The 25,517-nt window shown below is 43.0% G+C and overlaps 1 protein-coding gene, 1 non-coding gene and 1 pseudogene across 2 annotated transcripts in view; 2 read left to right on the forward strand and 1 right to left on the reverse strand.

Moving 5' to 3' along the window:
* Window positions 1-22,418, forward strand: part of KLHL6 (kelch like family member 6) — a 57,120-nt gene extending 34,702 nt beyond the window's left edge. The window contains exons 3-7 of the mRNA XM_028100943.2: window positions 3,206-3,655; window positions 12,504-12,741; window positions 17,898-18,100; window positions 19,951-20,164; window positions 21,508-22,418. Coding sequence (XP_027956744.1) covers window positions 3,206-3,655; window positions 12,504-12,741; window positions 17,898-18,100; window positions 19,951-20,164; window positions 21,508-21,809 — 1,407 coding nt within the window. The 3' untranslated portion in view covers window positions 21,810-22,418. The remainder of the gene's footprint in view (window positions 1-3,205; window positions 3,656-12,503; window positions 12,742-17,897; window positions 18,101-19,950; window positions 20,165-21,507) is intronic.
* LOC114206993 (14-3-3 protein zeta/delta pseudogene) lies at window positions 10,011-11,423 on the reverse strand (annotated as a pseudogene).
* Window positions 18,891-18,993, forward strand: LOC114207210 (small nucleolar RNA U13). The gene has a single exon (XR_003608809.1). It is a non-coding gene; the product is annotated as a small nucleolar RNA U13 (small nucleolar RNA).
* Window positions 22,419-25,517: the final 3,099 nt, after the last annotated feature.

The following is a 25,517-nucleotide window of genomic DNA, read 5'->3' on the forward strand; positions in this document are numbered from 1 at the left end:
CAATTTAATAACTTTATAAAACTGCATTTGAGATAAATGTGGATAGCATTTTGACACGTTACCTTCTAGTGTTTTCTCCATTCATGAGAAACCTTATTTTATTTATTTATTTCTATGAGAAACTTTATTTTAAATAGAGAATTCTGTCACATGGCACACAAAGCAAGGGAGTACAAATAGATGAACAGTGAAAAGTAAGTCTTCCTGGGGTGCCTGGGTGGCTCAGTTGAGCATTTGCCTTCGGCTCAGGTCATGATCCCAGCATCCTGGTATCAAGCCCCGCATCGGGCTTCCTGCTCAGTGGGGAGTCTGCTTCTCCCTCTGCCTGTGGCTCCCCCTGCTTGTTCTCTCTCTCTCTCTCTCTCTCTCTGTCTGATAAATAAATAAAATCTTTTAAAAATAAGAAAATAAATAAATAAATAAAAGTAAGTCTTCCTTTCTACCCTGACCCCAGCTACCAGTTCCCCTCCTCAGAGACAACCACTGTTACCAGGTTCTTGGGTGGCCTCCCAGTGACAGTTTACATATTTTGAAAATTTATTAATTTTCATATCATCTTCTTCTCATGCAAACACTGGAATAGTGTACCTGCTGTTTGCGCTGGAGGCTGCTACAAAAGTGAGTTCCCTTTCAGTGCTCGTAGACACCTGTGGGCAGAGCCACATAGGGTTCTGGTGACAGGTTCTGAGGGCTTAGCAAGTCTTGGTCTTGATTGTATATTTTTACTTTTTGAACTGAAAATCTGCAAACAACTGAACAGGTGTTAGAATTCTCAGTCTCAACCGTTTCTACTGTTGCTCATGCGAGGAGTAGATCTGCAGGCGATGGCTGGGGCCAGCAAACAGAGCAGTCTGAGGCCAAATTCAAGCTTCTCCAGCATTTCATTGACCCTTAGTCAATGTTTTCTAAACTGACAACTAGAATGAGTGTTCTGACATGGAAAGATAATATGTTGCAATTGGGATTGACCCAAAAATCCTAGAATGCTCTGGAGTGAAGGCTGGAGCCTAAATCAATATGGTTCACTCTAAGACCAGCCCTACCCCCACCCCCACCCTTCAGGCCTTACAACCCTGCTACCCTCAGCTCATCACTGGAGTGTCTTCTCTGCAGGTTACACCCCGTTGGATGCAGGTCTGTCCCATCCAGACTCTCACTGGGCTATCTGACTGCCCTCAGACCGGCCCTACCCACCAGGTCCTCTCCACTCAGCCTTCCTCTTTCCCTCCTGTTAATTAATTCATCAACCCAAGAACACTGAGAACTTGACCCATTACTGGCCCGTGGACAGGAAGGGGAGATAGGAAGTTAGACTTGTTCAAAGTTAAGCTCCAGAGAGCAGTGAATAAGAATGAACTGATGCATTTGAATATTGTACACCTTAAACTAATATAACACTGCATGTGTTACATTAAAATAAAAAAAAAGAATGAACTGATGCATTTGAGACACCTCATCTGTAAAATGAATATTAAATAATATAATGGATATGACAGTGCTTTGTAAATGGTTAAGTGCTGTATAAGCATAAGGGACTCATATTTTTATAAGAATGATGATAATTTAAAACTAAGATATGGAAACCAACAATTTTACAAATGAATTTTTAACTTACAAAAGTGCTACTTACTGATTTTAGAGGATTTTTAAAGTATATTTAAAAAGTAAGGGAAATTCTCAGAGTCTTATTAGGAAGTGTGGTACCTTACATTATTTATACACTATCTTCCCTTTCTATCCTTATGGGACTGTGTCTATGGGAGGATTATTTTTCCCTTGGCAACAAATTTTGCCACATGACTTACTCTGACCAATTGAGTGTGAGTGGAAGTGGCACATGCAACTTCCGAGCTGAAGTCTTAAGAGCCTTGTGAGTCTCTGCCATCTTTTTTCTCTTCCTGTCACATCTCAGCTCAGGGCTTTTCTGTCATCCTCGGCCTTGGAATGAAGACCCCTGTAGGACATATAATGTGAGTGAGAAATAATTATTTATTCTTGTCAGCACCTGAGATTTGGGGGTTATTTGTTACTGCAGCATAAATTGTGCTAAGATACTGATATACCGAGATATAATAACTGTTAATATTTTGATGTATACCCTTCAGTCTTTTTTCTGTGCTAATATTCTATATATCTATTTTTAAGATTTTATTTATTTATTCGACAGAGAGAGAGAGCGAGAGAGAGAACACAAACAAGGAGAGTGGGAGAGGGAGAAATAGGCTTCCCGCGGAGCAGGGAGCCCGATGCAGGGCTCGATCCCAGGATCCTGGGATCGTGACCTGAGCTGAAGGCAGACGCTTAACGACTGAGCCACCCAGGTGCCCCAATATTCTATATTTTTTATAAAAATAGGATCATAATGTACCTATGATTTTGTGAAGTGCTCTTCTCATTTCATCTGCAAATATTTTGTATATATCTCTAAAACACAAGGATTCTTCTTTAAAAAAAAAAAGGTATTTATTTGGCAGAGAGAGACACAGCGAGAGAGGGAACACAAGCAGGGGGAGTGGGAGAGGGAGAAGCAGGCTTCCCGCTGAGCAGGGAGCCCGATGCGGGGGCTTGATCCCAGGACCCTGGGATCATGACCTGAGCCGAAGGCAGATGCTTAACGACTGAGCCACCCAGGCACCCCAACACAAGGATTCTTCTTGAAACATAGTCACAATACCATTATCACACTTAAAATGAACACTATTCCAAATAAGGTCCAGACTTTGCATGAGGTTGATGTGTCTCTTACATCTCTCTTCATTTCTAGGTTCCTCCTCCCGGTCTTTCTCTCTCTCCTTTACCCCCTTGTGATGTATTTGTTGAAGAAACTGAGCTGGTTTTTCCATAAAGTTTCTCACAGTCCAGATTTTGCTGATTGTATATTCCCATGGTGCCATTTAACGTGTTCCTCTTTCTGCTATATTTCTTGGAAACTGATTAAATTGAGAGGCTTGATCAGATTCAGTGAACAGATATTTAAACTCAATACATTATGAGCATTTTCTATATCATTTAATATTCTCTTACATGTCATATTAATGACTACAGAGTTGCCAAAAATAAGAATGTACATCATTTCTTTAGCTGATCCCCTACTGTCAGTCATTTGGATTGTTCTAATTTTTTGCCACTACACATGACTTGCTGATAAGGCTCCCTATGGACTAATGGTTTTCTGGCCTGATTTGCCTCCCTTCTGGTCTCTTAGTTCCTGCGGATGGTAGATGCCTGCGCCAGCTTCCTGACAGAAGCCTTGAACCCCGAAAACTGTGTTGGAATACTGAGGCTGGCGGACACACACTCCTTGGACAGTCTGAAGAAGCAGGTTCAAAACTACATCATTCAAAACTTTGTGCAGATTCTGAACTCTGAGGAGTTCCTCGAACTTCCCGTGGATACTCTATACCACATCTTGAAGAGCGATGACCTCTATGTAACTGAGGAGGCTCAGGTGTTTGAGACTGTGATGAGCTGGGTCCGACACAAACAGTCAGAACGACTCTGCTTGCTCCCCTATGTCCTTGAGAATGTGCGCTTGCCACTTCTGGACCCGTGGTACTTTGTGGAGATGGTGGAGGCAGATCCTCTTATCAGACAGTGCCCAGAGGTCTTCCCGCTGCTTCAGGAAGCCAGGATGTACCACCTTTCAGGCAATGAGGTGAGTTGACGATGAGCGACCTTGTAGTTAAGCGGCAAAGTAGAGGAGTCAGCAGCCTCACAGAAGTATAGGTGAGGCTGGCTTACCAATCCTTAGGAACAGCATGGAGAAGAAGACGCTGCACTGTTCATGGTTTGAGTCAGGCAGTTCCAGAAGCCCTGGATTTCTGATCTGTAAAATGGGGCTGATACTATATTATAAACAGCTACTGAGAGGACTGAGTGAGATAGGAAACCACTCAGCACATCCTTCCTCTTCCCAGTGCATAGGGTGGAGGTTGTTGGGGGTGACACACACAGGACAGAATGTGCCCTGTCTGGTCGCCATCCCACAGGAGTACTGCTTTCCTCGTTTGCCCTCTCTGGAGAACCGTGAGTCTCTTGGATATCCTATGATGTTACCTTGGTTCAGATTGTCATTGTTTCCTTCCTGAATTTCTGAAAATTCCTCAAAACTCATTGTCCTGCCCTCAGTCTGGCCTCCCTCCAGTTCATTCACCAGCTGGATGATCTAAAACTCAAGCCTAATTATTGTGTTCTTGGGCTTACCCTCTTCACGGCTCCCCATGACTCTCAGGGTAAAGCCCACACACTTCCTGCCTCTGCTCCCAGAGCCACGCCTCACCTACTTCACCTCCCACCCACTTCTCTAATGCCATCTCCAGCCTCTCCCTCCTGCTAGGCTCCTAATGCACTGCTTGCCGTTCCTCAAAGTGGATGTGCTTTTTCATCCACTAATGCAGACTAATGTTCAAGTGCCCTTTTCCTCTCTCCATCTAGCTGACTTCTACTCCAGCTGCAAAAAATTAAAGCATCACCTTCTCCAGAGACCTCTCTCATTCTCATAGCACCTGGTGCATTGCTGTGTCGTAACACCAGCCACCACATGGTAACCATTGACTTCCTCATCTGTAATTGTCTCTATACTAGCAGATTGTTATGGTCAGAAAAATGTATTATTGGACTTTTCATCTCTAGACCTTACGAGAATCCTTGGTATAGAGTAAGCGATTGGTAAATGTTGAATAAATAAATGGGTACCAAGATGATGAATACACATATCATTTGGATGTATTTGGTTCTCCTTAACAACTCCTGAAGAAATGTTTTATTCAAAACTTCATAAATACAAAAATAGGCTTAGTGGAGAGGAACAAAACCCTCAGGAAATAATAATATAGGGACAGTGTGTTAAGTTTATACACGTGGGCACACACACTTATATACCACTGTACAATAGTTCTAGGATAGGCTTCCAAACCTTCATTAGGCCATTGATAGATCCTAGCCACAAGTGGTTTAGAAATTGTCTGTATGAGGCCCCTGGAGCCTCCTTCTTTTCTTGTGCGTCCTTTTCTAGTTCTGTGTTGTCCTCAGATCTACTGTCATTGATTCACTCTGTAAATATATCCTTAAACGTTTGGTAGAATTTACCAGTGATACTATCAGAATCAGTGAGTTTTGGGTTTTTTTTTTTAAAGATTTTATTTATTTATTTTAGAGAGAGTGAGAATGCAAGTCGGGGAGGGAGAGGGACAAGCAGATTCCGCACTGAGCACGGACCCCGATGTCGATCTCACAACCTTGAGATCATAACCCCAACCAAAATCAAATCTGACATTCAACCGACTGAACCAGTCGGTTCTTTGTGAGGTTTTCAACTACAAATTGTATTTCTTTAATAGATATGGGGCTATCTATTTCTTCTAGAATGCACTTTGTTAGTTTGTGTCTTTCAAAGAATTTCCCATTTCATAGAAGTTGTGGAATTTATTAGCATAAAGTTGCTCACAGCATTCCTTTATTATCCTTTTAATATCCGTAGAATCTATAGTGATGTCACATCTCTCATCCAGATATTGGTGGTTTATGTCTCCTCTCTTTTTTTCTTGGTCAGTCTGGTTAGAGGTTTATCAATTTTATCAGTTTTCTCAAAGAAACAGCTTCTGGTTTCACTTGTTTTTATGATTTATTTCATTTACTTGTGTCTGGTCTTGATTATTTTCTTTCTTCTGCTTACTTTGGGTTTAATTTTCTTTTATTTTTTTAAAGTGGACGCTGATGGGGCACCTGGGTGGCTCAGTCGGTTAAGAGTCTGCTTTCGGCTCGGGTCATGGTCCCAGGGTCCTGGGATTGAGTCTCACATCGGGCTCCCTGCTCAGTGGGGAGTCTGCTTCTCCCTCTCCCTCTGCCCCTCCCCACCATTCATGCTCTCTCAAATAAATAAATAAAATCTTAAAAAAAATAAAAATAAAGTGGAAGCTGAAGTCATTGATTTGAGAACTTTTTTTTCTAGTATTGTCAGTAGTGCTATAAATTTCCCCCTAAGTACTACTTTAACAGCATCCCATATATGTTAATAATCTATACTTTTATGTCTGTATGTATGTATGTATTTTTTGCAAATAAATTCTGAACACCAGCTCTGTGCCAGATATGGCACCAGGCACTACAGAAACAGTCTCTGCCTTATGAAATTTATGGTCTGTCAGAGAAGCCAAGACAGTAAGCGAATGAACGGTGATGAGTAGACTGATGGAGGGAGTTCAGGCAACCATATGGGTCCTACCCTATGCTGGATATGTGGGTCACTCGCAGATGGCTCAGCACTGGGTATCAAAGCCCTCATAAAACTGCAGACAGTGTCTGTCTCTGCAGCTGCTCTCAGTTTAGCATTCAAAGTACAGAGTCTTGATCAACTACACTTCCAATAGTCTAGCTACTTTTATTTCTGCTTCCTGTTTCCTAAGTCCCTGAAATGCAGGTGATAAAGGTTTTCTGCTGATATAAAATATCTCTGCTCTGCCTTCTGCAAAATTGCTGCTATGAAGTATGTGTTCTGACTTTGGTATTTGCAGTGTGGGGGAGAGTGGCATCATGAGTTTTGGATTTAGGAAAAGAGAGAATTCTGATATCTGGAAGATTTTCCAGTGGCAGGACATGGACTTTGCATTTAGGCAGATCTGAGCTTTAATCTTGACTGCACAATTTACTATGTGACCTTGGGTAAGCTACTTAACTGCTTGAAAGCTCTGTCCTGACCTGTAACATGAAGATAATAATGCCTACCAACTGTTACAATTGTTTTGAGAAATAAAATAGGATAATAAATGAGATGTGGTTAGCACAGTGTCTGGTGCATGGTAAGGCTCCACAAATGAAGACTGTTCTCATTCTTTCTCAATTCCTTTATGGTGCACTATTTCTCACAACCAAGCATTTTCTTTCTCTGAAGCTAAGATTTCTCTTTTCTTTTTTTAAAAAGATTTTATTTATTTGTCAGAGAGAGAGTGAGCATAAGCAGGGGGAGCAGAGGCAGAGGGAGAAGCAGGCTCCCCGCTGAGCAACAAGCCTCATGAGGGACTCTATCCCAGGACCCTGGGATCACGACCTGAGCCGAAGGCAGACACTTAACCGACTGCACCACCCAGGCGTCCCAGATTTCTCTTTTCATTGTGTCTAAGAGTTGCTGCTTTATTGTCCCAAATCCTCAGGGCACTTTCTCATTCCCATTTTACAGTCTGGGTAACTGAACCAAACAACCACTGTGATCTTCGAATCGAGGTTTCACTGCCAGTTCATTCCCTGAAACTCCCTGTCTGCTCACTGCTTGAATGATCTTGGGTTTCCTCCTGGTAATAGTGGTGTAAGTCTGGAAGCTACTCTCTGAACACACTTTTCCCCTTAACCTTCCTTTTTCAAACTTAAAACCTTCTTGTCCTATCATCATCTCCCCCTTTTAACTGTATTTTAACTGTATTCCTCCTCTAAGCTCGTGGAGGCGGCAACAGTGGGAGATTTTAGAACCCTAAAAGCGGACGTCAATCTACATTTGATTTAGAAGTGGTAGCTAGTACCTTCATTGAGAGAAATCTTTGGGGGCAGAGATAGTTTCCCCTCTCTTTCATTGCCTCCTAAGTTTCCAGCGACCACCTTGATTTATACCAAAGGCTGCTCTGACATGTGTGGTGTTGCTCACTCCTGAGTGAGGCAGAGAGTCACCCCTGAGGACAGCTTTGTTGAAGCAACACGGTCACTTCTGTTGGTCCCCTAGTATAGGCCCTGTTAATGAATAAGCAGCAAGGTGCAATTGTCTGTTCTATTTTTAACAATCTGAAAAGACACTGGTTAGGGCTGATTGTTGCATGTGATTCACTGGAAACCCTCCTATGTGTCTGCAACAAACTTGCACATCTCTGACTTCAAGACTGGCCCTTGTCATGCCTTTGGGGTTAATATTTTGTCAAATGTAGCTGAATTTACATTTGACAATAGTGCCACCTGGGAGTTCTGTGGTGCCAAGTGATAAGTCAGGTCTTAATACCCAGCAATTCCATCAACTGGAGTGTTGTATTAGTTATCTATTGCTGTATAATAAATTGTCCCCAAACTTCATAGTTTACATTTATTGTTTCACAGCCCACAGGAATCTAGGCCTGGTTTAGTTGGGTGGGTTCTTGTTCAGAGTCTCTCATGAAGCTGTAGTCAAGCTGTTGGCAGGGGCTACAGTCATCTCAAAGCTCAAACAGTGTTGGAGGATCAACTTCCAAGCCCACTCACAGGATTGTTGACAGGTGTCAGTTCCTTGCTGGCTGTTGGCTGGAAGCCTCCGTTTCTTGCCAGGTGGGCCTGTCCATAGTAGCTGGCTTTTCCAGAGCGAATGGCCCCAGAAAGACTGAGAGAGCCGTCAAGATGAAAGCTGTAGTGCTTTTTATAACCTAGTTTCAGCAGTGGTAAACCATCACCTCTGCTGTATTCTACTAGAATAGAGGCCTCCCCTGGAACAATATTGGGGGGACAACATAAGATGTAAATACCCTGAGGTGGGGATTGCTGAGTGCTGCTGTGGAAGCTGGTTACAACCATGATCTAGACTGGGAAAAAGTCTGTATCAGGTCCTGGGATACCTAGGTCTCCTATTCATTCATTCATTCATTCATTCAACAAATGTTTATAGAAACCCACAATCTCCAAGACTATTCTTGGTGCAGAGGATCCATTGGAGAATAAGGGCTGTTTCTGTCATCAGGGACCTTATAGTAAATTACAAGGAAGTAGAAAAACTGCTGTGATGGGGAAATTCAGGACTGTGGGAACATGTATAGAAAGTCAAGAATGGCTTCTTAGAGGAAAGGACAAAGGGACATTACAAATAATGCTAATGACTTAAAGGGTAAGTGGATGGGGAGGTGGTGTGGGAAATCAAGGACAGATATTATGGGGGGATCCAGATAGCAGGTAGGAATGCACGGGTTTCTTTTTTTTTTTAAAAAAGATGTATTTATTTATTCATTTGAGACACAGAGAGAGAGAGAGAGAGAGAGCACGAGCAGGGGGAGAGGCAGAGGGAGAAGCAGGCTCCCCGCTGAGCCAGAAGTTGGACATGGGGCTCCATCCCAGGACCCTGGGATCATGACCCGAGCCGAAGGCAGATGCTTAACCATCTGAGCTACCCAGGCGCCCCTTGGAATGCAGGGGTTTCAATGGGAGCAGAGTCATCCACAGCCCAGGACTCAGGAATGGGGTGCCAGGCTGGGAATCAGGAGTAAGATCACAGCTAGTCCAGTCCCCTACTGGCCAGCAGGCTATTGAGGCAGGAGGGCAGCCACCGTGAAGAAGATGGGGACCTCAGAGGAAAGCTGAGGCCTGGCTTTCAGAGCTGGAATAAAGGTCACACAGGGACCAATTCTGGGAGGCTAGGGCTGTCCTCTAAGTGTTGCTCCACAATTCCTAATCCTTTTGAAAGGACCACATTGGTCCTGGAGGTTGCATCTGAACTGTGGGGAGGGGAGATTTAGGGGCATGAACCAGGGCAGATAATGGGAAAGAAAATCACAGAGTGGCAAAATTTGTGTTTGGTGCCAACTCATTGCTCAGATCCTGTCCTGCCAGCTTGGTATCCTCCCAGTGACTCCACGTTCCCAGGCCCACCCCTCCCACCCTTATCCCAGCTGTCTGCTCCACTGTCAGTGCCCTCAGATTCTGCCCATTGCCCCACATACATCCCCCACTTCTTTCTGCCGACCTCCAAAGGAGAGCCCGATGACACACTTTATGGCCATGAATTGAGGATGCAAAATTTACTGTATCTGACTCTTTGATACAGAAAACCAAAGTCTCTTATGGAAAAGTAGAGGTTGGGTGTTGGCTGGTCTGCTTACTTGTGACCATTGATTGGATTCACCACTTGAGGGGGCAGTTTTTGCTACTGTAACTTGTTAGTCACATCTGTGGTCAAGATTGAAATTTCTTTTTTTTTTTTTTTCATTTTTACTGCATCTTTACTTGTACATTTGTTCTTAGGTTGCCTAAAACATTTAAATACAAATTAAAAGGAGTGTAGCAAAAATAATGAAAGCAAACAGCAGGTAGCTTTACAAATAATGGAATGTGAACCGTTTCTGCCCTTATCCAGAGTAAATTGGGTCACAATTAAAGGAACACTTCTGCAACTGTAGTCAAAGGTGTGCACATTGAAGAGTATTCCACAGATACTCATGGTTCAATATGTAATATCTACAGAATACCCATTTCTACTACAGCCTTGTAAGTGCTCCAAACCTTAAAGTACCCACAAAAACTACACCTGTATCTGGAACCAATTATCCCTTTTATTCCCCACCAGGACAAACCAATATGTAGGCAGTTTTCTTTGCTTAGACATGGAAGCAGTTTTAACACTGGCCCTTGTGAAGCCACAATGTACCAAAAGTACTATGCCAAACATTTATAACTAGTATAAAAATTCCACATCCCCATATTGGCCACCTCAAGATGAAAACAGATAACTCCCTAAATGTTAACTGGCTCTACTCCCCTAATATTCAACATAAAAACCACATGGGAAATATAGAAATTCAAATAGAAGTAACATAAACCTGTCATAAATCATAAACAAAAAACTATTTGTGGGACAGCATGGATGACAAATGGTCTACTGTGTAAATTTTAGAATGAGGCAGACAAAAGTTGGAAGGCCGGTTAATTTTCCCCTCCTTCTCCTGCTTCAGCTTCGTCTCCTTGGGTGTCCGATGTCCACAATGTCAAGTTGTCTCTCAGTAATTGCATTATTAGCGTGCTGTCTTTGTAGGACTCTTCACTTAATGTATCAAGTTCAGCAATGGCTTCATCAAAAGGTGTCTTTGCAAGAGAGCAAGCTTTCTCCGGGGAGTTCAGAATTTCGTAATAGAACACAGAGAAGTTAAGGGCCAGACCCAATCTAATAGGATGTGTTAGTTGCATTTCCTTTTTGCTGATTTCAAAAGCTTCTTGGTATGCTTGTTGTGACTGATCCACAATCCCTTTCTTGTCATCACCAGTGGCAACCTCAGCCAAGTAACGGTAGTAGTCTCTTTTCACTTTCAAATAGAAGACTTTGCTCTCTGCTTATGAAGCATTGGGGATCAAAAACTTTTCCAAAAGAGACAGTACATCATTGCAGATATCTCTTAGCTCGGTCTCAATTTTCTCTCTGTATTCTCGAGCCATCTGCTGTTTTTTCTCAGCACCTTCCGTCTCTTGCTCAATACTTGAGACGACCCTCCAAGATGACCTACGGGCTCCTACAACATTTTTATAAGCGACTGAGAGAAGATTCCTCTCCTCATTGGATAATTCAGCTCCTTGCTCAGTTACAGACTTCATGCAGGCTGCCATGTCATCATATCGCTCAGCCTGCTCAGCCAGTTTGGCCTTCTGCACCAGCTCATTTTTATCCATGACTGGATGTTCTGTGTCCAGAGTGGGTGGCGGCAGACGGACGGGGGCTCAGCAGTCTCTGGGCGGCAGTGGCGAGGCTGAGACTCTGTCCGTCAAGATTGAAATTTCAAATCCTGTGTGAGGTCAGCCTGACCTTGCAGGCTGCTTTGGTCATTGGGAAATGGGTGCTATCTCCCATCAGACCACCTGTAGAACCTTCCCCACTGAGCCCAAGGGATGGATGGAACCAGGAGGAGGGCAGCTCTCCCTTTTCCCTAATAATGCCAATATGCCATCTCTAGCTTCTCCTACTGCCATGACTATCTATTAAGGGCTGTGCCTATGCCAGGTGCTCTGCTCGTCCCTCATCCCTCTACATCACAACCGCATGAATGCTCACAATGACTTGATGACAGAGAAATGATCTCAGGCATTTATGGAGATTGTGTTGCTTCTCCAAGGTCACACAGCCACAGGTGGTGAAACCAGGACCAAACTCTGGGTGCTTGACTTTCAAACCTCTGTTCTTTCAGCTGGTTTCAAATATCTGTGATGTGGATTTCTTTGCTTGTTCAAGGCTCTGAAGGGTCATATCTTTGATGTTGGGACCCAGTCCTCCAACATTCCTTGCCACACCATGCTCCCGTTTGGTTCTTTTTCCCTAAGTCTCCAAGTGCTCTGTGTGCCTACCGTCAGGACTTCTTTTTCAGAAGAGATCTAGTGGTGAGCAAAGTCTGGGATATCATTAAGAAATTGAAACCAGGAAGGGGTGGAAGGTGGCCAGAAATGAAATTCCAAGGTTCAAGCCTTCAGACCGGGCGGGAAGGGTGAAGTGCATTTGATGGTAAACAGACCAGGACTTCTTAAGATAGCAGCAAAAGCAATAATAGGTAAGCTTTGTTGAGTATCTATTATACCCTGGGCCCCTTGTAAGCCAGGCACATTACATATATGATACCATTTCATCTTCACCACAGACCTATAAGGTAGTTACCACTAAAGTCCCCATTACACAGATGATGGAGCTGAGGCTCAAGGTGAGGTCACATGGTGGCAGAGTTGGGAACTGGGCTCTGCTTGGTTTGGCTCCATAGCCTGGGCTCTGAACCTCTGTGTCACCCTGCCTTTATGTACTTCCATTGGTTTTCCAGATCATTTCGGAGCGCACCAAGCCCAGGATGCATGAGTTTCAGTCTGAGGTATTCATGATCATTGGTGGCTGCACGAAGGATGAACGGTTTGTGGCGGAGGTTACCTGCCTGGACCCCCTGCGGCGCAGCCGCCTGGAGGTGGCCAAGCTCCCCATGACGGAGCATGAGCTGGAGAGTGAGAATAAGAAGTGGGTGGAATTTGCATGCGTGACATTAAAAAATGAGGTCTACATCTCAGGTAAGCAGGAGTCACATGATGCCAAAGCAAGCCCCCAGTGGCACTATGCATTTCCCGAGTGAGAGCCAGGCAACCAACTTAGAAGAATTACTGTGAATGGCGATGGTCTAGCTCTGACTGGATCAGCACGTGGGAACCAGGAGCTCAGGTGGTCTTATCTTGGAAAGCGCATTCTTACTTAATGGACCCTAACCTGTGAGCAGTATTATACTAGGATCTGGGGGAGCAGGCAGACAGGTCCGGTCTTTAATGGAAAAGGAAGAAGGAAAGTGATACTAGAGTTTATTTGGTATTTGCTAGAGGTGTAGGACACTGAGCTGGGCACTGGGTAATGAATAAAAATGTCTGCTCTTCTCCCCAAACCTGAACCCTCACCTCAAGTTTACTGTCATACCTTTAGATGCTCCAGTAGCACACAGTACTTTGTCATTTCTCACTTCTAAGTTATTTGCTTATTTATAATTACATGGCGCCTGATTCCCATTAGTCCTTAAATTCCACGAGAGTCAATACTGTATTGCCAGTACCTGGCACTGCGCCTAGCTACTAGTAAATAATAAATATTTATTAAGTGACAAAGTCTCTACCATCTTTAAAGCACAGTAGATGAATTTACACTTTGGTGGTATTTAATCATTTGCCTCACACATCAACTCTCTAGGGTAGATGATTTTAATCTCCAGTTACAAATGAAGAAAATGCAGGCTCTGAAGGATTATAAAATGTATCTGAAGATAAGTCACACACTGGTAAACATCAGGCAGGGTTCCAACCCAGGTTCTCTGAGTCCCATATCTCCCCAAGACATCAAAAGCCAGCCAGCTCTTCTTGGGTAATGAAGAAGAGGAGACAAGCATCCTCTGTCCTCTCTCGGAGGCTTTCTCTAATCTGAACTTGTTTGGGGAAGAGCTTCTTCCCAGAACTGGCATCCTCCAAAACCAAGGACAGGTCCGTTCTTCCCTGGGTATGTTAATACCATAGATTAGGTAATAACCCTTATTTATCTTGTAGAAATATTTTTTTGATTGTTGTAGAAGATTCAAATAATAGAGTGTAAAGTAGAATATGGCAGTTTCTCTGTGCCATTACAATCTTCTGTGATTTAACTTTTTTACAAAAATAATTTTATATTGGCTTAGAGTAAGTAATGCTAGTTGCTGTCACAAATGCTAAATCTCAATGAATTATTGCAATAGTATGTCGGGGGAGTGGACCTGCTTCACTGAGTCATTCAGGGACCTAGGCTCCTTCCATCTGATGATGCTGCCTTTTTCCACTCGTGGCCTTCCAGGTTGATGCATTTCAGGAAGAGGGAGATACTGAATGAGTTGAGAAGGCACACCTGCTCATAACAGCCTCAGCGTGGATAGGAGGCATCAATCCGCTCACATTCAATTGGCAACAAGTAGCCACACGGCCCCCTGCACCACCAGCCCCCATGCAGGCGGGCTAGGAAATGTAGTTTAGCTCTGTGCGCAGGAGGAAAAGACAGGTTTGGCAATCACAGTCAGTCTATGTCACATACACTACACATGTTATTCTAGTTTGTCCTTTCCCTCTCTTAGATTTGTTGTTGTCTATTGAAAAATGATACAAGCAATGCATGAAGGCAGGCTTGCTACACACAGTTAAATCACAGAAACTTGTACTTCAATTAACAATCTATTTTGGACATAATTACATGTTGATATAATGAATCTATCATATGGATTAAGTCTATTGAATGAATGAAACAATTTTTTTTAACTTTTATTTTCATAATGGAAAAAATACTGCAATAGGCATTTTATTTTATCTTAGTTTTTTAAGGATTTTATTTATTTATTTTAGAGAGTGGGGAAGAACAAAGGGGGAGGGAGAAGGACAAGCAGACTCCCCGCTGAGCGCAGAGCCCCATGCAGGGCTTGAACCCCTGACCCTGAGATCATGACTGAGCCAAAATCAGGAGTCAGGTGCTCAACCGACTGAGCCACCCAGGTGCCCCGTAATAGGCATTTTAATACACATATATTTATGAACTTGTGCTGTTCTTTGGAGAAATTCCTGGAGGTGGTCATAAGATACGTCAATTTAGAATTTTTGTAGATATTGTTAAATTGTCCTCCAGAAAGTTTGTACCAATTTACAGTTCAACCAATGTTGAACAACAGTGCCCATTTTCTACACCCTTGCTAATATTTTTTATTATCAATTACATTTTTAATAGCTAGAATATTTAATTAATTAATGATGTTAGCATATTTTCATATATTTATTAGCTAACACTTTATTTTTAAAAAATTGTATATTCCTACACTTTGTCTTTCTATTGGATGTTTGTCTTTTTATTAATTTTTTGGAGCTCTTATTATATATCCTTTGCTATTTGTATCGCAAATAGTTTCCCTCAGACTATGATTTTCTTTTAACTTTGATTTATATTGTATATAGTAACTTTCTTTCCTGTGTGATTCTGTGTTTCATGTCATGCTTAGAAAGCCCCTCCCCACCCCGAGATCATCAACATCTTCTCCTATATATTCTCCAGTTATTTTTATACCATTTATTTATTTTTTTAAATTTTTTATTGTTATGTTAATCACCATACATTACATCATTAGTTTTTTTTTAATTTTTTTATTGTTATGTTAATCACCATATATTACATAATTTGTTCTGGTGTACTGTTCCATGATTCATTGTTTGTTCACAACACCCAGTGCTCCATGCAGAACGTGCCCTCCTCAATACCCATCACCAGGCTAACCCATCCCCCCACCCTCCTCCCCTCCAGAAACCCCAGTTTGCTTTTCAGAGTCCATCATCTCTCCTGGTTCGACTCCCCCTCCGACTTACTCCCCTTCATTCTTCCTCTCCTGCTATCTTCTTCTTTTTCTTTTTTCTTAACATATGTTGCATTATTTGTTTCAGAGGTACAGATCTGTGATTCATCAGTCTTACACAATTCACAGCGCTCACCATAGCACATACCCTACCCAATGTCTATCACCCAGCCACCCCATCCCTCCCACCCCCCACCACTCCAGCAACACTCAGTTTGTTTCCTGAGATTAAGAATTCCTCATATCAGTGAGGTCATATGATACATGTCTTTCTCTGATTGACTTATTTCACTCAGCATAACACCCTCCAGTTCCATCCACGTCGTTGTAAATGGCAAGATCTCATTCCTTTTTATGGCTGCATAATATTCCATTGTTATACCATTTATTTTTGAATTTTATTTTAACCATAATGTGAAAGAAGGTTCTAACTTAATTTTTCTCCAAATAAATAGCCAGTTGTTCTAATACCATTTATTTAATGATGTTTATATCTTTCAGTCTCTTCTGTATTCATTTCATTCAGTTTGATTATCTGATGCCAATACCATACTGCTTTCATTATCATAGCTTTTTACTGTATTTTGATGTTTGCTAGGAAAGCCTTATTCATTCTTTTTAAAAAGTTTCTTAGAAATTTTTCCAAATTTACTCTTCCAAATGAAATTTAGAATGATCTCTTCAAGTTCCCTGAAAAGTTCTGAAGGCACTGAATGTATCAATTAACTTGGGGAGGATTGACATCTTTGCAATAACCTGTCTTCTCATCTATGCACATGAAATGCTTCCCACTTAATCAGGTCTTCCTTTACATCTTGAAGTAAAAAAATCATAGATTTTTTTTAATACAGTGTACATACATTTCTTTGAAAGCATGTAGTTATTTTATAACTTTTTTTAAAAAAGATTTTATTTATTTGAGAGAGAGAGTGTGTGCGTGCACGTGTGAGGTGGGGAGGGGCAGAGGGAGAGAATCTTAAGTAGGCTCCCCGCAGACTTCCAACACAGGTGGGGCTCAATCTCATGACCCTGAGACCATGACCTGAGCTGAAATCAAGAGTCGGACACTTAGTTGACGGAGCCACCCAGGCGCCCCTATTTTATAACTTTTGACACTACCTAAATGGGATCAATATCACACACACTGTTTTGAATAGAGACCTCTCAAATGTATACAACCCAAGGAAAAATGGTTAAACTATATGAACAAAAAATACATGGAAGAGGAAGAAGCTCAGTTTCCCTAGCAGCCAGGAAAAACCAAACTATGACAGTACTTTTCTCCATCAGCCTATAAAACAAAACAAACCAAAAAAAAAAAAAAAAAAAAAACGCTCTTAATATATGCTGTGGGTAGGGTGGGGGAAGGTCAACCAGAACAGCTGTGGAAGGCTCTTTGGCAACACCTATAAAAATTCAAAGTGTGTGTGCCCTTGACTTAGAACTCACTCTGGGCTCTACCCTAGAGAAATGCTTACCCAGAACACAGAGCATCATCAGTGATACACCTTGGCCTACTAGTGCACATTTATAAGTCTGAAAAGTACATCTTTTGCTTTAAGTAGTTGGTGGTACTCTGTGCTGATGAGGAATGGAAACACAAAGCTGATAAAATATTTTATTAAAGTCACCAAAAAAGTCAGTTCTCCTTTGTCTTGGTCTCTCACCCTAACTGAATTATGTATTTTCTGTTTATTGAGAGAGTGGTCTTGAAAAAAATATTTACCAACTCATTCTCAAATTACCTATTGTGTGCATCTCATTCTTTTATAAAAAAAAATACTTAACAATAGGATTAAATTCCACTTATGTTTTTTGTATAGATTGGAGATTTGAACTGAGACAATTTTGTAAGATTTCTTGGTGATTTTTCCAGGTTTGTATTTGTGTAAATAAGTAAGCAAACAGAACTTAAGTTGCCTTCTAATTTGGCTGTTGGTCAAGGACCTACCATCCCCACACGCAATCATCCAACCTCACCTGACCTGCCTTACTTCCTTTCCCTTGGCTGCACAGACACGGAGTCCAGGCACCTGCTGGCCCCTACCCACCCACATGGACATGGGTGCTGATTTCCTGAAGACTTCTCTGAACCCAACTCATTCAGCCACCTCTTCCCTGAACTCTCATAGCACAGAGGTGACACACGACACAGTCCTGGTACACAGTTCACCCCACCCTCACACTGGCTCTCTCTATCCCTCTGTGTTGGCTCTGTCTCCCCAACCAAACGACACACACCTTCACAATTTCTTAAGGACTGTGGGAAATTATGGGACAAGCTGTATTTCTGACACATCTGGTGGTTTCTTAAATGCTCTGTATCTCTTCTAGGTGGCAAAGAAACACAGCACGATGTTTGGAAATATAATTCTTCAATCAACAAATGGATTCAAATTGAGTATTTGAACATAGGCCGCTGGAGGCATAAGATGGTGGTGTTAGGTGGCAAGGTCTATGTGATTGGAGGTTTTGATGGCTTGCAGAGGATCAACAACGTGGAGACCTACGATCCCTTCCATAACTGCTGGTCAGAGGTATAGGAGATTTCCTTCTTTTTTTTTTTTAAGATTTTTATTTATTTATTTGAGAGAGAGAAAGAGCACAAGCAGGGGGAGTGGGAGAGGGAGAAGCAGGCTCCCTGCTGAGCAGGGAGCCCAATGTGGAGCTCGATCCCAGGACTCTGGGATCACGACCTGAGCCGAAGGCAGAGGCTTAACCGACTGAGCCACCCAGGTGCCCTATGAGTGACTTTGTATTACTACGTCAAAGCTTAAAAAAAAAAAAAAGTATATGCCAATGTAGGTATATGGCTTTCTGATTTCTCTGCTCGCACTGAGAACATTGTTGGTGGCTCTGAGTTTCCCTCCTGAAAGGAGCCATTGCTTCAGCATTGCTGATCAGGTCACAGAAACAGCTTCCTTTCGGGTGGGGAAGCTCTGTGTGGGCAAGAACCCCAGATGGAGAGGGGAGGCTTGGTCCTAACCTCGGTCTGCACGTCTTAGCTCAGAATCTCTGTCTCCTCAGATGCCATCTGTTGTCTCCACAGTGGGCCTACAGGGATCCCTTTACTACACTGTTTACTGAGTCAGAGTCATTTGGTAGTGTTTAGAGGTTAGCCCTTATTTATTTGCCTATTGATCATGAACCATTTATATGCTGCTTGTAAGACTTTAGCAATTCAACCTTAGGTGTATATCATTGCTAATCAGTGGGCATAAAGTTTCAATTATGCAAGGTGAATAAGCTCTGGGGATCTGCCTACAGATAACAGTACTGCATTTTATGCTTAAAATGCATTTTATGCCTAAAAATGTGTTAAGAGAGATCCTTTTGTAGTTCATAAGCATGATGATGTCGTGTTCACGCCGTTGTGTGACACATGCCTCCCTCAAACCTTGTTACAACCTTGGCACATTACCCTCTGATGTGGGAAAAAATTTGCTAAGAGAGTAATCTCATGTTAAGTGTCCTTACAATAATAATAATAATAATAATAATAAAAAGTAAAATGAACTTAATTCCTGTATCTTCAGGTTAGGCCCAATCTCAAATATCCTATCTTCAGGTTAGGCCCAATCTCAAATTTTCTTTCTCCTTACCAGATCATATGTCAGAGTATGTTCCACTTTGGGGAGTATAAAACATGATCATCAGAGGCACAGGCAAAGGTAGCCAGGTCTTCATGGCATCCAGCCAAGATCTGTCAACCTGAAAACTGCTATATAGCCCTTAATATTTATGGGGGTGCGCCCCAGATCTGCTCAACTTGTCAAGTCCCATTACAGAGTTGCTCCATGACCTAAGAGGGCCATGTCAGTGGATAAGAGGCTCTGGGAAGTGCCCTTGAATGCTGTGGGGTTCACACAAATCTTCATGCTACCCCAGAGTGGGAGTCTGCTTATCTATGGCCGCCTGAAACCCTTATACCAGCTTTTCTTCCTAGATGTAAGCAATATGGCCAATACCTGGCATATAGTAGGCACTCGTATTTTTTAAATGAAAGAACACATGAATGAATATAAATATGCATGTTTGAGAAAGCATTTTCCTCCAACATTGGCTGGTTTCATCTGTATAAATGTTTATTCCTATGTACACCTTTTCTCCCCTGATAGCTGGACTTTGGAAGAAACAGGCTGGAAACATCCATCACTCAGCCTGTTCTAGCCTGTCCTGAGTCTGCAGGGAGGGTGGGAAATACATGCTTTGACCTCTCTGCATCGCAAAGGGAGTCAAGCCCACAGGCTTTGTGACTTCAGGCAAAGGATGCCCAGGCTTGTGTCCCCTAGCTCCTGGCCTGTGTGCTGTGAGCCGTGGCAGCAATCTGGGAGCAGTCTGTAGCTGTGGGGCTGACAGCTTCTCCCGGTGCCCTGTGCCTCTGCAGGCAGCGCCCCTTCTCGTCCACGTCAGTTCCTTCGCAGCCACCAGCCATAAGAAGAAGCTCTATGTGATTGGGGGCGGACCGAATGGGAAACTGGCCACAGACAAGACTCAGTGTTATGACCCTTCAACTAATAAATGGAGTTTAAAGTCGTCCATGCCAGTGGAGGCTAAATGCATCAATGCAGTCAGTTTCCGGGATCGCATCTATGTTGTTGGTAAGTGAATGAATGGCATCTTATTTATCTGAGGCCCCCCACCCATGCAGTCTTGCAGGTAGATCAGATAAGGCCCTCCTGGGAACTCACAGATTCCTGGGAGATGTGGGTGAAGTTGAAAAGAAAGAGAAGATGGGATTGGTCCGGGCCTTGGTGGAATTTACCTTCCAGTCCTGGATACAGAAACAGCCCACTTTTAGGGGACATACAAAGCAGACTGACAGCTGGGCCCAGTGGACGAGCCAGAAGTTGCTACAGGAACGAAGCATATTGTAAACATTAGCAAATGTACAGAAATTGAAATGTGCACAGTATATATGGTAAGTGACTGATAAATAGTAGCTATCATCATTTCTTATTTTGTGTTCATGGGAATTTTACTCTTTCCACTTGCTTTGGGGGCTCTGAAAAGTTGCATTTAGCCAAAAGGAAAGCGTGGCTGGCCAGACCAGAGTTGGCATGTAATTGTTAAGGATGATGGATCTCAATCCTGACTACTCATGAGAATCACCTGGGGAGCTTTTTACAGAAATACGCATAGCTGGAGCTTACCCCAGACCAATGATATCAGAATGAGAAGGAGGATGCTGGCCAACAGTGCAAGGTTTTTCTAACGTGCAGGTGATTTTCCCGGGCAGCCATGATTGAGAGTCACTGATTTAAGGAGATGCCAAAAATATGTAACTCCAGTAAATAAGAGCTAATCAGAAAAGGCTTCCTGGAAGCAAAATACAGGAAGAGATTAAGGAAGAACCCCTTCTCACCCTTGCTTCAGGTTTCCTGTATCTGTATGGTCAGTCTCATGACTTCAAAGCTCATCTTAAGATGGTGACATGGACTGGTGTCCCAGGTCATGCTCAGTCTACAAAGAGATGCCACTGCCTCTAGTCACTGCCATGTGTTGATAGCTTCTATGCACCAGGCCTTCTGCAGGTGCTTTATACGCATGGTTCTTCTCATGTCTTAAAACCACCACGGTCTCAGGGCTTATGGTTACAATAAAAACGTGGCAGAGCTGGGATGACAAGCTGAGTGCACCCGATGTACCAGGTGGTATTTCCTCCAGGGAGCAGTCTTAGGGTACATTTTGGCACCACGTGAAGCCAACTGTCCTTTCGCACGTGATTAGCGCCTGGCCACAGAGTTTAAAGGGCTCTGCGAAGTGTTTCTAGCATGAGACTTACTGCCCTGCATACCCACTCAGCTTCCCGGAGAGCCACGAATCTACCCTTTCTATTAGCAAGATGGTGGATTTGACCGAGCAGAAGTAGGATTTTTGTGGGTAAAGGGGAAGAAAACCAGAAGAACAGCGAGATGCCCACCGTGTTTCCCTTCCTCTTCAGGAGGGGCCATGAGAGCGCTGTACGCCTACAGCCCCCTGGAGGACAGCTGGTGCCTGGTGACCCAGCTCAGCCACGAGAGGGCCAGCTGCGGCATCTCGCCCTGCAACAACCGGCTCTACATCACCGGGGGACGGGACGAGAAGAACGAGGTCATCGCCACCGTGCTATGCTGGGACCCTGAGGCCCAGAAACTAACGGAGGAGTGCGTCCTGCCCCGGGGGGTGTCGCACCACGGCAGCGTCACCATCAGGAAGTCTTACACCCACATCCGGAGGATCGTGCCCGGGGCTGTGTCGGTGTGACTGCACGAGGGCGCCGGGCAGGGCCGCGGGGGCTCGGGACCAGGTGCCAGGAGACCTTCCTCCTCATCTGTCGCCGGGTTCGTGCCACTAAAGACAGCAGGCTGGGCTTGAGCTACAGGCCCTACACCTGGGCTCCCTGTGGCTTCCCGTGGCACTCCTTGGAAGTCACAGCTTTGGGACACTTGAGACCAGCCAGGAATGTTTGCGTGACCTACCTCAGGAGGAAAGAAGAAGAATATTTAACATTCAGGACACACCTGTCCCATGCCAGGTTCTGTGCCAGGCACTTGTGTATATCAATTCATTTAACCATAACGACCTGGTGACTGGATATTATCACTTCAGTTTTACAGGCAAGGAAACCGAGTTTCAGGGAGGCTAAGGGCTTTGCCCCTGGTCACTCTGATTGTAAGTAGCTAAGCCAGGAATCTAAACCCAGGTCTTTCCATTGCAAGGTCAGTGGCGTTCTGTCATGCTGTCTATCTCCGAGTAGGAAACAAAAACTGGCTCATTTTTTGTTCTGACACGTTTGCTAAAGGATTCACTCAGAAAGGCAGGGAAATAAAATTGTTTCTTTTTGTTCTTTTTTTCTTCTATTAGAGCCTTCAACTCCTTGTCAAGAGTGTTTCATATGTTGTTCTCTCTGACAGGACCGGGAGATGGGTCTGGGAAGACCTATATGCTTTGAAAGAGATAAAAGACTTTTCCCCCATCAAAACCTCTATTTCTTATATGTACCTTATAGAGGTACATTCAGACCAGAACTGTCATCCCCAGACAGAATTGTACCTTCAGCACAGGGCACTGGCCTGGCCTCTTCATGTCCAATACCTGTATTGCAATGTAGAAAGGATTTTCCAGAGACTCAGAATACTATTTTTTTTTTTTAATGTAAACATCCCTCCACTGCTGACCACTGCAGGAATGGCTGATTCTTTTTGAACTGTATACTTTCTACCTTTTAGACTGTGATTTGAGTCCTTGTCACCTTCCTGGAACCTTAGTTTTCAGGATCCTTTGAAGCCCTTCTATTTGGTTTTCGGATCAGTCTGGCACAATTTGGACTCAAAGAATGGAGTCTGTCCTTCACTCTAAGAGATAGAGCTTTCAGATGAGCTCACTGGAAATTCATTCTAATCCCCAAATTGGGGAAACAGATTAAGAGATCCTGTTTCATGTGCCGTACTTAAAAGCAACAACAATGGTAACGACATAGTAACCGCATTACCCAGTGTGTTTTATTTTCATCATATGATTTCAAATCTCTTTACAGAGTTTTATTTCATGGCAGATGCGGCAGATTGTGCTTGTACTTCTGAGTAGTTTGGGAAGTTAGAGGTATTAGAGTGGATAGCGCGTTGAATTTTCATAGATAAGTTATGGTTAGAAGAGGCTAAAGTTCAAAGCTGATTTAAAAAAAAGACTTGGAACATTGCAAATGAGATTTCTATGTATGCTTAGGTCATTGAGAATAAATATAAACGCATGTCGGTGTGTGAAAAGCTCTGTGCCTAGGGGTCAGGTTAGGTTTAGCTCCCTGCTCCGAAAAGCAGGATGGGAAAATACAAACATATTTGTGGAAATTTAGAACACATTACAGTAAGTGATGCACTTACTCATGAGCACTAATAATCTTAATGAAGCTTTCAACTGAAACAATTTAATCTAGTTCCATTTAGCAAACATTCAAGGTGTTCTTTCTGTTTGTCAAGCCTTGGGGACGCCAATGAATAAGACAAATTCCCCCCAACCAAGAAACACTCAAACCGGTAAACAGGCCACGAGTCGACATTATAATTTTTCTTTTCATCAAGTTAGAGAAAAATGAGATGTATGAGGTTACATCCATGTCTTTATTGCCCTCCCAGTGGTCATCTTGAAAAGCTGTGCTCTTGGGTCAATGATGTGGCCATTGCTTACATATTTGACTTTTTTGAGATCACTTTCAGAAACTATTTATGAGCTAGAGAAATCATTTTCCCAAGACCATTTCAGGGAAGAACTTCCAAGGAGGCTATCTAATGACCACATCAGTGGCATATGCAGAGAGGTCCCCTCAGAAAGGGAGTGTCCCTTGTCATGGCAGTCCTTTGATAAGAGTAATTGCAAATTTTGCGCCCATCAGTGGATCAGCCCTACTCTGGGAAAGTGTGGATTTAGGATCTTTGTGTTATAAATCTGGTTCTAACAGCAGGACCCAAGTATCAGGACTAGTTCAGAATATAAATGAAGGCAAGGGAAGGATTCAGTGTGATATGTCACCAGATATGCAGGTGAATTGTAAAATCTCAGGAGCCTGGCTCTCAAAAAATAGAGATTCTCAATAATGGCATGGGTTGGCAGACAGTTACACCTGTTAAGGCTGTACAGAATTCTGCACTTAAAGCTGCCAGTCAGCAGCTTTTAGGGAAAGAAAAGAGTTCAAGTAATTTGGGGAAACTTTAAAAGCATATCGGGATTTAAGCTTCTAGGCACTAGCCAGGGATGGAAGCTCTTAAAATCTAATTTCCATTCACAGATAATCAAAAATTTAGTTTGTGTAGCTGTCATAACCCATCCCACCAGCAGGGGGATGAGGCAGAGCGGTGCCCGATGAGCCAGAGGCAAAGGGCCAGGGGACTGAGGCAGGGCATGTGGCTCATCTTGGCCTAGCAGACTGGGTCTGGAAGAAGGTCGTGTGAGGGAACAGAGCGCCCCTGGCTGGGAGGAAGAGGAGGTCAGGTTTAAGGATACAGGTCTAGAAAATGATATCATGGTCCCTAGAGTTTGTGAGCTTGACTCCATTCTCAAAGGCAAGGGAGATGAGGAACAGGTGGTTCAGGCAAGTGGGTTCCAGGAGAAGAGAGGCATAGGTTCAAACAGGACTGGCAGCCAGACCCACTTTTTGGGGTGCTCTGAGCTGCTTGGCTGGGTCTCCTATTTTACTGGACCTAAAGAGAATAAGGCCCAGAGGCTGTGATGGGATGGAAACTGTAGGAGAGGTTAAAGGACCCCAGTTGCCACGCTGATCTGAAATGGGCAGGGAGCTAAGCTCTCCTGAACATAAACAGGTAAGTGTTCTTCGCCGTCACCACATTCTGCAATCAGTGGCTTCAGGAAACACACACACTCACACACTGCCCTTGAACTCAAACTGTGCTCTCAGGGAGATACAAATATCGTTTGCTTATAGCTGTGAAACTATAGCTTTGCTATTTATAAAAGCACTTGAGGTACTGTTGTCATTTACGAATCCTACTTGATTTTGAAAAAGAAAAGTACTCAGAGTTTTCAAAGTGGGTAAATACCACTGGAATTTCTTATAGAAGGTCCTAACTTGGGGTTGCAAAATCATTTTTTCCCTTAACATCTGATTTGAGTGTTGTATTAGATCTCATAATCTGAAGAGCCATCCTTCATGGAAATCCACAAATATCTCACATATGGCTCTTGCAAAACCAATTTTGACAGGCTGAATTTTCATATTTATAGGTAAAAGAGTTGATGCTTAGTTGACCAAATCCTTTAAGCATTTTGGTTACGTGAATTTGTATTTTTTTAAACCATCAAACTAAGGATATTGTTTATACATAAATATACCAATAAAGTTTGTATTTATTCAATAACATGTGGAATGGATAAGAATGTGTTTTACACTAGGTGAATTTTTTTTTGCTTGTTTTAGTTGATATGAGTAAGTGGTATCTGAATAGAAATTAATTTAGGAGG

Source organism: Eumetopias jubatus, unplaced genomic scaffold, assembly GCF_037043125.1.
Source record: "Eumetopias jubatus isolate StellerSeaLion01/CBP00866 unplaced genomic scaffold, mEumJub1_p1.0 scaffold_1, whole genome shotgun sequence".
NCBI classification, from domain to species: Eukaryota; Metazoa; Chordata; class Mammalia; order Carnivora; family Otariidae; genus Eumetopias; species Eumetopias jubatus.